The sequence below is a fragment of the Epargyreus clarus genome, unplaced genomic scaffold (genome assembly GCF_041222505.1).
Source record: "Epargyreus clarus isolate Ecla_fem2 unplaced genomic scaffold, WU_Ecla_fem_2.2 ptg000022l, whole genome shotgun sequence".
Taxonomy (NCBI): Eukaryota; Metazoa; Arthropoda; class Insecta; order Lepidoptera; family Hesperiidae; genus Epargyreus; species Epargyreus clarus.
The window spans coordinates 1,116,959-1,130,927 of NW_027332229.1; the positions used below are offsets into that span (position 1 = coordinate 1,116,959).

Here is a 13,969-nt window from a genome sequence, read left to right on the forward strand (position 1 = left end):
GTATATTTTCTGTAGCTGTCATAAGACAATTTTTATTATGCCGTGTCTATGAAATTCATGAGTCTATTATCCCGCTATACATGAAATAGTATTCACCATAGAATAGATATCGCGTAGAAATGGCTTCAGGTATTTTATGGAGAGATCGACGAATTCATTCATATTTGTAATATGTGAAATAAATAAAAAGAATTATGACTGTAAATAAAACTTAATCTTATAGCTGTCTTGGACATTAGATACCTATATTTTATAATAAAAATATATTTTTTACATATCTGCGATCAAACCCAGGACCTTCTGAAAGACAATCTTAATGTTTTTTTTTTAAATGTGCTCTGTTATTTTTTATTTCGTTTTTCGCGCAAGTTCAAAAATATTTTTATCCACAAAATTAATGATTTTCAAAGATATTCTGTTCTCATCAATTCATTCAGTTATAACTTTTTTTTTTTTTTCAAAAACATTTACATAACAATAAATTTAATTTTATTAGATTTCATTCGTCTATTTTAAAAACAAATAATTACCACATTTATATAAAAAAAAATCATTTACTTTTATTAGTTTTATTACGAAAAATACCCGCCATTTCTACACCATACCTGGTCTATGGCCCTAGTCTAGTGCCCGTGTAGACACGTGCCCGTGTTTGACGCATGTGTTTCCTACCGTAGTGGACACGACAGATTTCTTGGCGGCCGAGCGGGAGCACGCGGACCGCACTAGAGGTTTGTGTCTTAAACTGTCTTAGAAATAGAAATAACGTTTAATATTAGAAATTGACAGGGTTAGACACAACCCTGTCAATTTCTAATATTAAACGTCTTTAGAAATAACATTTAATATTAGAAATTAATTTTGAGTGAAACTATTTTTTCGAAGATAATTAATTTGAATTAAGATTTGAAGTTTATTAATTATTATAAAATATACTAATTAAAAAAGGCAAGTACTGATGAATAAATAAAACTAAAATTTCGTTTTCATGTATATTATATTTATTATAATAAATTGTACAATGTTTTGCCTACGTAACAACGACATTCCACAATTTCTTAATACGATGTATTATCGAATTTCTAACTTAAAATATAAAATAAATAATAAATGTCCATTTCCCACAATTTAGACAACCTCAATGACATATTTACTTTAATGTTTTGTCCCTTTTTGTCATACTATTTCGATTCATAAGAGGGAAAAGCGCATCTTGGAAAAATGGTTTCACTCTTGCACGATTTTTTTGCAAAATCTTAATACATAACGCATTGATTTTTTTATTTACTTGCATGTATCCTAACACATTTAGCATGTGTTTCCACTACACTTCCTATATAATATATGATTGGATGTATTTATATAGCTGGCTCTTAATATTTTCACAAGCAAATTTAAGTTTAACATTATACTTAATATTTATGATAAATTACACACAGGAAATACGATAACATTATTTAAAATGTTCTATTTTTATCTCAGTGTATTTTCAGTTCATAGTTTAATAGTTAGGTAGAGTCTACTGATATAAAGGGTAGGTGAACAACTTCTAGTAGATCTTCAGGCTCAATAAGATTTTTAAGGAGGATATTTATAATGTAGCCTTCTTGTAAAATCATATGGTCAACACGCTATAAAAATATCAATCTTATAGTCGGCCTAACTATCCCCCTCTCTATTTCTTATTAAAAAGCGGAACCAGCTAGACCGGGCGTATAATTCTACTTCTGGCTCTTGATTCTTGTCACTGCCCTCTAAAATAGTTCATACGACCGGTTCGATTATCCCTCCTCCTATTTGGAACTAAAAAGCCGAAAGCACCGATCCCGTACATGTCATACTACCAGACCAATATCGGCAATGCTAAATCACCTTTGGATATTTCCATCTAAAATAGTTATCGTACGACTAATTCAAATATCCCTCCTCCTATTTCGTATCTAAAAAACAAATACATCTAACGGTTAAATATCGCACTAACAGACCAATTAGAGCAGGGTTCGTCTGACGGTAGATATTTTTATAAAAATAATAATAGTACCACTATTTCAGTTATCCCTCGTATTTAAAATTCAAAAGCCGAATACGTCAAATTATGTATGATGCCTCCTCTGAAGTGTGGCATCATTGATTAGTTTCGTCAAAAAAGCAATGTTACATTCAACTATCCCTCCTCCTATTCAAATTTGAAAGCGGAACACGCGGAGCCCGTACACATCGTGCTGCCCGATCAACCGGAGCAGCGTCCGTCCCGCGACCCGTACTTGCTGTCCGACGACGAGGTGTTCCTCGACTCCGCCGCCTCGTCCGCGGGCGTCTCGTCGGCGGCTGTCTCGTCGGCGATCGACGTCGAACCCGTCGTTGTTAGGATGCAGTATATCGCTAAAGGTATGAACGGTGTTGGGGGAAGATGTGTGGCGTGTGGGAGGGAAAGAGATTGTGTGTCAGTGGGTGGTGTTGGTTGAACTGCATGGCGTGTGGGAGGGATAGCGAAGGATACATGAGAGAGAGGAGATATCACAAATAATATGAGTGGTGTTGGACGTGAAATGTACGGCGCGTGGGAGGGAAAGAGAAAGGTATAAACGGTGTCGGGGTAACAAGAGATGGCGTGTCTAAGGGAAAGATAAGTATGTCTGGGAGAGAGATGAGAGAATGGAAATATGAAAAAATGGAATTGATGGTTGCTTGTGTGAAATACCATGACAAAGCTTCGAATTTTGTGTGGGAGAAGGGAAGCTATATGAAAAAAAAAAGATGTGATTTAGAGGTATGAAGGTATAAATGTAAAATAAATGGAAAAGGATATAATAATTATGACGTAGACAGAATGAAAGTAATTTAGTTATAAGTTTTGTGTGATAAGGGCTTATTTGGTATTGTCTTTTTTGCCTATCCCTCGGTTCTGCGTTGGCTCATGTCGTTTTGTGTTGCCCCGTCCTCGTGTCAATTGTTTGTTGTTATTCGTCATTTGTGTCTATTTCGTTTGTTGTTTTGTCGTTGTTAATTTTTTCAACAATATTGTTGGTTTCGTGCTTTTGTGGTCAAGTGTCATTTTTTTTTGTGATATGTTAAAGGTTATAATAGCAATGGTGGTGGTTAGTTGATGTTTCTCTCTGTAATATATTTGTTTTTATTTGTGATATCTTAAACACGTATTATTAATATTTATTATTTATTACACTTACCTTTTTAAACTATTTATACACAGATTTATTTAAACGAAATCAAATAAATATATGACAATTTCACATTTAATACAACTACGTTAGTGTTAGAAATTAGTAATCCCTTGCATAAACGGTGAAGGAAAACATCGTGAGGAAACCTGCATACCTGAGAAATTTATGATTGATATATTTAGGGTATGTGAACTCTACCAATTCGCATTTGACCAGCGCGGTGGACTATGCCCTAATCCTTCTCATTCGGGGAGGACATCCGTACCCAGTAGTGAGACAGTAATGGCTCGATGATGTCTATGTTATCTGCTGTATAATTGCTTACTAACTAACTTCCCCACTAACAGGTAAACAGCAAGGGTACTTAAACGAAGTGTGTACTAACAAGAAAACTCCCAAATATTCCCGAAATCCCACCTTTGGCGCTGTTTTATCAAGATACGAAAGCGAATATCAGCCGAAATGCAAAACTAGTTTGAATGATAAATTATTTAAGTCAAATGATAATGTTAGAAGTCGTAATGTTAGGAGTACTATAGATGATGTTGATAAAAATGCATTGACGCTATATGCGGGTAATGTAAGCAGTAGATCGAGTCTCAATTCCGTACAATCTATAGAATGGGATAGGTGCAAGGATTTCACGTATCGTACACGGTCTCTACCTCGCCGAAAGGTAACTGAACACACACAAAGGTTATACAGAACACAGTCACACAGTGGGTTCGTTTCTACAAAGGACCCAGATCCGAGTCATTTCCACGTACCGAAGTGTAACTCCTGTGGCGCTATCAATAGCTCGTATGTCTGGGAGACGCTTAAACGGAAAATTAGTCTAAAAAACCATTTGGGTCATGCGAGTGATGTTCCAAAGTTGCAAGCACTAGACTCTGTTGTAGTTAAAGTTAAGGAAGTTTTCGTACCGACTTACCATTTGCCGAAAACACAAACGGCAGAGTTTGTGAATACTCAAGAATTTGATGAAGATAACTACTTGGAAATCGGTAGTAGTTTCGCTTCGAGCGATCAAACTGTTGTTGAAAAGACTGGGGTTAGTAAAGTGGAAAGTAAACCTTTCGTCGAAGAACACAAGGATATAAAAATGGACAACAATGTTGAAGATACGACGTTATATAAGGCTGTGTGTGTAACACTAAATACAAGCGAAACAGAAGACATTAACGATATAAATAATAATGATTCGATGGAAGGTGAATATCACAGTTTCACAGACGAATTGGACTTCGAGAAAGCGGTATACGAAAGTCCCGTGAAAGATCTTGTTCAGAAAGACATAAGGGATTATTCGGTACCGATCGACTGTTATTACGAGGATTACGCTACAAAGGTGTCAAGTCCGAAGAAGTCGCCGCAAAAACGACACGAAATACCAAAGCTTGTTGCTTTAGATCCCATTCTAGAAGAGTCCAAGAGTTCGTATGGGGAGGAGTCGTATGAAAGCAGTAAGAGTTATAAAACTGGTGATAGAGATGGTAAAGAAAATATCAAAGAAGGAACTGCTAGTGACGAGACTGTTCTTTCAGTAGAAAATAAGTCTAGCGCTCAAGAAGAAAGTCGTCAATCCATAGAACTTAAACCTGCACATGATATTGCAATCAGTACAGGTGAAATAAAAGAGACTAATGAAAGACAACAGACACCAAAATTGAATACAGGTACAATGAAATTTGAAGATTATAAAAATGTAGCTGATCTTAAAATGTTTAATGATAATAATATAGTTTCTGTTGATATTGAAAATAAAGCCGATATTAATAGGAATGAAAATATAAATAGCGTTAAACTTAGTGTAGAAAGTTCTACCAATGAAACGACTAGTTTCAATTCGACTGTAGAATTTGAAAAACTCGAAGTGGTTACTGATATTATTTTTGGTATGTTAAATAAAATAAATTACGAATACGTAGATAGCACTTATGATTTGCACAAAGAAGAAAATGTACATGAAATTGCCGACTTATCTGATAATAATATAAGTGATAATTTACAAGAATCTGTAAAAGATGATCCAAACAATACCGTTGAAATACAAACTAATCAAGAAGAAAGTTTTTCTATAACACAAATTATTAAAAATATTGAAGGGAATGAATTGAAAGCCAGTTTTAATGAGACTGCTTCTACAGACGCAAGCGATTCTGAATCGACACATTCGATAAAAATTGTAGAGGCGATAATATATTTTCTATTCGATAGAGCGTTTTTTGTTTGTGCTAATAAAAATAAGGGGAGGAGTAATAAATTAAAAACAGTTATAACTGTGGTGGATTCTGAAGATGTTCTATTCACGGCTTTACCGTTGTGGGTTGAAAGAGATTTAACGAATACTGAAATTGAAATTTATCATGAAACACATATTACGAAGAATAGAGGTAGTGAAGTACAAAACAAAGAAGAAAAAGTGAAAATTAATGAGTGTGGTTGTAATAATGACACTAATGATAGTTTAGATCTAATACCATGTAAAGAAGTACCCAATGAATGTATTTTTAATGAAGCGCAAGACAGCGTTGGAGAATGTGAAAATGTAAATTTTTCAGCGATTACAGATAAGACAGAAATCTATTTTGAAGAAGGTACTGAAATACCTACAGAACTTGACCGTACTACAAGTTGTGATGACAGCTTCTGGACTGTAATGAATTGTACGGACTTAGAAGATGATTCGGAAGGAATAGCATCTAATACAGTGTGCGATGTAATAGAAAAATCATTTTTGGAAACAGAAATTGACGGAACACAAAGCGATTTGACGAATTTAAATGAAACTTTTAGCGTAGACGCAAATCAAGAGAAAATGAACACGGCTTTCGTTGAAAATTCTGATTTTTTCAGTCGTTCCTCATCACCTCAACATGATAACGTATTCGATGTGTGTACGGAATCGCCAATTAAACATACAACTGGTCCGTTTGTAGGTGAAAACTTGAGTGTGTACGAGAAAGATGACACAATCTTAGGCTCGCCGTTCGTTAAACGCGCGCCGGTTATATCGATGTCACAGACCGCACATAGCGGTGGTATTAAGTACTGGTTGTCGTTTGACGAACGTTACACGGAGCGAGACGATTCCTTTTCGAGACGCGTGAAACGATTTAGAGAAGTTGATTTACCCAGTTTCGTTGTAGTCGACTTCGACAAGAGTGTAAATAAGAAAGATACAAAAGATAAGCATAGAGGTGTGTTACTCGACGATCATGATAGTACAAGTAGTTTTAACGAAGCATCTTCATCATACAAAACTTGTGAGTCTGAAGTTGAGAAAGTAGGTGAAGTAGATATTACAAAATCGGAGAAGAGACTGTTGTATGACGCGCGAAGTGAGCTACAAATGCCAAGGCGAAAGTATTCCAGCTGGCCCCCATACGAACAAACGTTATTCTATAGGATTATATCAAAGTTTAGAATGTCTGAAAGTTTCGATCCTAACGATGTTGACACGTTTGAGAATAGCCTGTAATAGATTTAACCGTTTTTAATGTAAATACATGAACGCCTTCGTAAAATATGAAATGAAACGTCATATAGTTCCGAAAATAATAATGTTTTCTACGATTTAATAAATCAAAAAATAGTACATTATTTCAGATTCCCACGATAAAATAATTGTAAAATTGTTCAGTAGTAACTACTTAATGAAAGAGTTTCGATTTCTTCAAACTTCATGTAAAATAAGTGACAGCAGAAAAAAAACATATGAAGTAACACTTCGGGAATGAAGTACAACTTTATTTACCCGATTTGTTTAAGTTGAATGTTAATAAATAGTACTGGAAAATGAGACTTTTTAATTACGTAACAATTTTAATTTTTTTCGAGACGGTTTAGAATTACTTTACACTTACTTAAAACATTAAAATAACTTAATGAAAAAGTGCATATATTGCTAAAATTTATATAATTTCCTTTTGCATGTGTTTTGTGTTTATTGTGTTTTTGTGATTGTCATGTTATGTCATTGTGTTATGCTTATTATTTTGATTTCATTTGCATTTTGTCATAAATATAATATATATTTTGTCTTAAAGATTGAATTAATCTAAATTTAGATTATAATTATTATTTAATAAATAAGCATTTAAAATGTTTTCTAATAAAGTGTTTTAATTAAAATATAAATATTATTTTCGTAAATACACAAAGACGTTATATTTTCGTATTAAAATAAATTAATTGATAAACAATTAATTTATTAATATTAATTTAAATAATGTATTATATTGTTTGAATTCATATTTATGAATTAATTTACTGTAAAATTAAATTAATTCAATTTTAAGCGTATAATTGCTATCTCCTTAATAATAACGTACTGTCCCAGCTTGTGTGCATGTATTAATTTTATTAAAAATATTTTTAACATATAACTTTGGTTTCATTTGATGTCATTAACATTTCATTTTCTTGGATTAACTATTGATATCTTCATTTATTCTCAAATAGCAGTCTAGAAATATGAGTTTCATGAAATAGGATTTTAAAGAAATAACTTTAATAATCCATTGGGTCGTACGCAAAAAAATGTAATAATTCGTCTAATAGTCGTATTTATTTTCTATTTATCCGTATCAGAATCCGTTGAAAAATAAAATAAAAATGAAAATACGTAAGAACCGACTTTCATTTGAAATCTTAAGGACTAATTAAATATTCTCAGAATTTGAATTTAAACAAGCTTTATACTAACATTATGTATCAATAACCTCCCATTTTTTAATCCCAGTATTTTTCGGAGTCATCCCTAATTATTTTTAAATATTTTTTGTAATCGATCATTTCATTTTTTATAACATTTACTCGCTTTATAAATGGTGAAGCACCGCTTGTCTGTTGCACCGGTGTGAATGAACGAAGCTAACAAGAAACAGGTAAGGCGCATGTTCAAGTTACATTTATTTTTTACATATATTTTGGTTAACATATTTGCTTGGTGTTTTTGCTTGATATCAATTGCTCGCTTGTGTGGTGATGTTGTTCGTTATATGTGTATTTGTGTACATATTTTAGTGATAAATATATATATATATATATATATATATATATATATATATATATATATATATATATATATATATATATATATATATTTATTTATATATGAGAAATGAGAAACAACGATAATATTTTATTTTGTGAGCAATAGGGTTTAATAAATCAAACATAATTTTCTATTTTAGATCAGTTAGTAAAAGATTTGAAATAATCTCGTAAAAGTTTCTAATTTATTATAAACTTTTAGTTAACATTTTTATGAAGTCACAATTTTAATTGTTTCATTGATTTAAAAGATTTGTAAAAATAATTTCAATTAATTACCAACCACTGAATCGATATTATTTATCTATATTGTTTAGTAGTAACTACTTAATGGGAGAGTTTCGATTTTTTCAAACTTCCTATAAAATAAGTGACAGCAGAAAAAAAAACATACACACTTCTTATGTTTTTTTTTCTGCTTTTCTTTATTTATTCTAAATATATTTATTATTTATTTATATTACATATTATTTTGTGTGAAACATATATGTATGATAATGGTGTGTATTACAGGCGAACACACCGTGAACGGCGACCATTCCGACGCGCATCAGAGCACATTCTCGCATAGCAGTAAAGAGGTAAGGGCGTATTCATGATGGTACTGAGTATAAACTATTTTTCACTAAAATCTTTATTTTAAAAAGATGATTGTGTGGTTTGTTTAAATAATGTTAAAGTAATGTTATTAATAATTAAAATTGTATATTTTATATTTAAAAATAATGTTTCTTTGTATGTTGTAAATTGTTGATATTCAAAAATAATTGTGTAAATAATTTAATTTAAATAATTCCGAATAGGATGATAGTCCAATCTAACCTGAAATAGATTAGAGATTCCTTGCTACAGTGAACCAAATTTAAATGCTTACCAGTGCTATTACACTATATAAGATAAATAATACTGATTTAAATGCTAATATTATACAAAACACATCTCATTCTAAGAAAATACCAATAGTTAGGTGGTGATAACTAAGAAATATTTCCAGGGCTCTCCCTCAAAGGAGGTGTCGACCGAGGACTCTCCCAAGAAGGACAAGAAGAAGAAGAAGGGCCTCCGGACGCCCTCGTTCCTGAAGAAGAAGAAGGAAAAAAAGAAGGACAAGTCCAGCACGCCGCAACCCGCCTAGAGGTAACCTAACCTCACCCTTTTTTGTAGAGAACCCTTTATGTTTCTTCCCTTCCCTTCCGGGTCTTAGCGACTTCCCGCCACGCCGAGATGGCGCCACGAGTCTGAATCACGATATTGAAGTTTTCTTACCATCTTGTACAGTCCGCGCCAAACTGCTAGTTCGCTCTGAAGTTGTTGCGAGCAGGTGTAGTCATACAATTTGCTATGGCGACGCGATTCATTTCTATATTCAGAGTGGACTAGCAGTTTTACGCGGATTATACATCTAAAAGTTCCGAACTGAGACTGTCGGATCACGGCTGCTCCCCTGGCATGTTCATTTAGACCACAGGGAGATCTACCTTTGCCAAACCTTTCAACCGTAAGGGCAGCTAGAGGATATGCCGGACTCCTAACTAAAACCCCACGGTGTTCCTCTGTACGGCCTTCCGCGCTCCCGATAGGACATAACCTAACCTAACCTCACCTTTTGCAGGCCTTGCTTTTTTTCGTAAAATTGGCGATTTTTAAATATCAAATATTTCGAATATTCAAATATTTATGATTACTTACTTTAAAGTCTAGTTTCCTTCACTCTTAAGTCATATAATATTTATAAATCATTTTTTGTCACAAAGAAATTTCATAAAGAAATTTGACTCTGAAGCCGTTCTCCATAGCATAAATCTATGGAAAGATATTATTTTATTTTTTGAAATTTTGTAATAAAACAATTTTGTTTATAAAATTTAATTTTAATTTATTTTTTTTATTCCGTACATTTCTATAATTTTATTTACAAAAAATATAGTTTACAAAAAGTATATATGATTTAATATTTTTCTAATGGAACATAATAATTTTGTCCACAGATAAAACTCCAAAAGTTCACTGCCATCTCGCTTACAACCGTTATATTTAAGGATGACTCCAGATTAACCTGTAATGTCCCTTTTTCGCTTCTTATAATAAACCTTTGGTACGACGGCGATCCCTACGTGTGAAACCCACCTATTGGCCGACCACTCACACGGCTTGAGCGATAAAAATGAGCTGAGGCTCAACGCATGAGTGTTAAATATGACTCAGCTCACGAATTGAGCCTGCACTGAGCAAACTCAGATTGAGCGCTGTTTTTGAATGTGCTCAGGAATGAGTTATCTGAACATGACTCAAGACTCATCTGAGCATGACTCAGCTCACGATTTGAGCCCATACGGAGCATTGCGCTCGGATTGCGCGTCAATGTTCTTGGGTGTACTCAGAAAAGAGCGAACTCAACTGAGTATCGCTCAGCTCACGATTTGAGTCTGTACTGAGCGTTGACTCTGATTGTTCAGTGTTGATGAGTCTACTCAGATATGAGCTAAAACTCAACGCCAGAGCAGTGAGCGAACCTGAGCATGACTCAGCTCACGAATTGAGCCTGCACTGAGCATCGACTCAGATTGAGCGTTAGTGTTTAGAAGCTAATATAGTTGCAGACTTTACAATCTTTTTTAATGTATTTATTTGATGGATTTCGAAAAATTTGACGGATCAATAAATTTTGATAAAATTCAGTTTCTCGTGACTTGCCAGGTCTTATGTTACGTTATTTTATACATAAATATTATACTTTTTTCGTTTTTAATTACGTATCTATAGTTTTTTCGACCGCTATATTTGGTTTTGACCGAAAATATTTTGTACTCTAGAAAGGGCTGTACCTAAATCCGCGCCGCTTAAATATCGTAAAAAATGTGTCTTTTATGATTTTTTAAAATATAACTTATGATAGAAAGTCTTATGATTTTTGTTATAATGCAATATTGAAGTGATCGAGCCATGCTTTTTTAGATATCATTTTTAATGAAGTACAATAAATTAAGTGTTATTAAAATAGATTATGAAATTTTAAATCAAATTTGTTATGAAAAATCTTATGATTTATTTTTAAAGGATACACTTTTTTACATGTTTTTTGACATTTAGTAATTAATGAGTAAATATTTTTTCGTTATTTACTAATGCCATTAATATAATTACAAATTCCTTATAAAATGATGATACGTTTTCGGTCGAAATCAAATAGTAGGTTATGTGGTGCGTTTACTTGTATTTTACTATGGCATATGATGCTTTACGTGTTAGGGGGCCGATGGAGGCCCCGCGCCATTTGTGCTTTTAAAATTTGAGTAAGGACTTTGCTTACACGGCTCCGAGGGCGAAGGGCGGTGGGGACAGTTGGAAAATAAGAAGATAAAAATGATGATAACAAAAAGTTTAAAAAATGTTAGTCGAAATGATAGTAACAAGAAATTATATTGGATAATATGAAAATGAAAATAAATAAAATTATAATTTGGAATAATAATAAAAATAATAAAAAATAAGAAATTGCATGATAATTAAAAAATGTAAAATGAAATAATGATGCAAAAACAATAAAATTGAGTGTTATTAAGAAAAAAAATTGGAATAATAAAAAAGATAAACAAGAATATAGTTGCGTAAAAAATATGTTTTTGATCGATTTTATGATAACTGGAATCGACTGCTTATTTTTTGTAGCATGGAAGCTTAAATAAAATAATAATATGAATGAAATATTTCGTATATTCTTATTATTACAACTGTTTCTGTCGAAGACGTTGTGTACAGTTATATAGCTTGGTTGCTTGATTTTTCGGAATCTGGGTAAGTAAAATGAAATAATAGGTTTAACATGGAATTCAATTAATAAATAATTGCACATAATCATATTAGAGACTGTTAACATAATGATCTTGTGATTATTACAATAATCCAATAGGTTTACTCGTATATATTCCTTATCATATTCCAGGTTTGTTACTTACAAAAATGGATATGTATGAAGTTAAAATCTAAAACTTAATTTTAATTTATGACATCCAATTTTAAATTGTATTTACTTAGATTTTTTCAATCAAGTTATATAAATGTACATAGTGTTGCCCTTTTAGATGTATTGGGCTTTTTTGGGTAATCATTTGTAAGCTGCCGGCATTGTTGAATGCTAAATATAAGGATGTGTTATTTGACAGAATTAGAGTTTCGAGATTAAGTAAAAAACTTTTCAGCCGGCGTCAACAATTCGCCGTGTGTAAGCGAAAATTATTATTTAAATAATATTAAACAAAGTATAATATATATAGCACTTTATTGATGTAATGTTAAGAACTATCGGCTAGCTACGATTGTAGATTTTTTAACTTATTTCCTTTTTTTGTAATTGGTACGCTGTTGGCGCGATTTTTTAATATGGCGGATTCGTGCAAAATCTACTTAAAATTCATTCGTTATAATTTACAAATACTCTCCGCCTTTATTTAAATGGTTAGAAGTAACAAATAAAATATATATTATAACAATCGGCAACGTTAATTGAATTCAAGGTTATTGTTTTTTTAATAAAGCCGCCATATTGAAAACATCGCGCGCCAAATTTCACGATACGTTGTTGTAGGGCCCAAGTTATTTTGTAATTAAAACTATATTTTAATAAGATTTTTATTATTTCCACGCGAGGGCCTTATCAATTTGACATTACCTAGAATAGGTCTAGCGTTGTTAAAATGACAAGTTGGTTTTATTACACGTTGCGATTCTCGGCTTTGCGGCCGGATCTATTAATATTTTAGAATGTATTTGTAATCTTGGAAATTATGACACAGGCATTTCATGCAACTTTTTTGTGTATTTGTAATGAATAAATTATTAGTTTTAAATCAATCTGGTTTCTTTTCCCACAGTCACAAATGTTGCAATCCGCGACGTATGGTACTTTAGTTTTAAGTTTTAGCTTAAAAGAGTTTTATTTGTATCATGTATTTTTTTATTTCTACAATATATGCTGTTTGAAAGATTTATTATGGAGCACGTTGTTTTATTTTATTTTATTTAGTTTTCGTTTAATTTACAATTATTGAAACAGATAAATTATTTAAACACGCATACAATAATAATATCACGTTTAATTTATTATAATTTTTCAAATTATAATCCGTTCGCTAAAATTGTTTCTATTTGACGTTCACACGTATTTAAGTACAATATTTTTTATGTTTGTGCATGTTATAGAAGTCCAAGTTAATTTACTTGATTATATTAAAAGGCGATTTTGAAACTAAAAATAGTAAATAATGTTACATTACCTACTAATGTCGTTTTATTTGGTAATGGATATATTTAACGTTGAATGTAAGTAAACTAATCTGTCAAATAGAACATAATATATTAGGCTGGCAACAATATACAGTACCTACCCACATTCTTCTTAAAACAGCTCATTATGAAGCAATCAAACTCTAGTATATAACAATCACTGATCATAAGTTATTTCTATAACGGTTTGCTTAATAATTTTAGGGATAGAAAGGAAGATATTTATCGAAAACCTTGTACTTCACTATGTTTAAAGCTGATTAAAGCTTAAAGTTAATTACATACTCTTGCTACACTAGCGCCATTTTGGAGAGTTTTGGAACTGTTATTTACTGCTTAAAGCTGGATACTTTTAGCAGATATTTCAAGAGATCTACATCAAAAGGTTGTTCTTACCTCTACTCTCCATATTAATACAATATGCAGTCATTGTAAATATCCGTCAC

The 13,969-nt window shown here is 32.1% G+C and overlaps 2 protein-coding genes across 8 annotated transcripts in view; both read left to right on the forward strand.

Moving 5' to 3' along the window:
- The window catches only part of LOC140751290 (protein hu-li tai shao), a 36,092-nt gene extending 23,005 nt beyond the window's left edge, over nt 1-13,087 (forward strand). For 4 of the 7 annotated variants that reach the window (XM_073085176.1, XM_073085178.1, XM_073085177.1 and 1 more), the window contains 4 exons: nt 678-731; nt 8,754-8,821; nt 9,235-9,377; nt 10,229-13,087. In XM_073085176.1, coding sequence (XP_072941277.1) covers nt 678-731; nt 8,754-8,821; nt 9,235-9,375 — 263 coding nt within the window. In that variant the 3' untranslated portion in view covers nt 9,376-9,377; nt 10,229-13,087. The remainder of the gene's footprint in view (nt 1-677; nt 732-8,753; nt 8,822-9,234; nt 9,378-10,228) is intronic. The other 3 variants (XM_073085179.1, XM_073085182.1, XM_073085183.1) reach the window with 1 other exon arrangement.
- LOC140751203 (uncharacterized) lies at nt 1,833-7,168 on the forward strand. The gene is made up of 3 exons (XM_073085065.1): nt 1,833-1,857; nt 2,194-2,388; nt 3,515-7,168. The coding sequence occupies exons 1-3, from the start codon at nt 1,833-1,835 to the stop codon at nt 6,661-6,663; spliced, it is 3,369 nt and encodes a 1,122-aa protein (XP_072941166.1). The 3' UTR covers nt 6,664-7,168.
- Nucleotides 13,088-13,969: the final 882 nt, after the last annotated feature.

What these genes read in the sequence shown, in the direction of transcription:
- LOC140751203 (XM_073085065.1), top strand. Translation starts at nt 1,833, where the DNA reads ATGTCATACTACCAGACCAATATCG. An exon ending in ATACTACCAGACCAATATCG is followed by an intron (nt 1,858 to 2,193) that starts GCAATGCTAAAT and finishes CAAATTTGAAAG; the next exon opens with CGGAACACGCGGAGCCCGTA. An exon ending in GATGCAGTATATCGCTAAAG is followed by an intron (nt 2,389 to 3,514) that starts GTATGAACGGTG and finishes CTTACTAACTAA; the next exon opens with CTTCCCCACTAACAGGTAAA.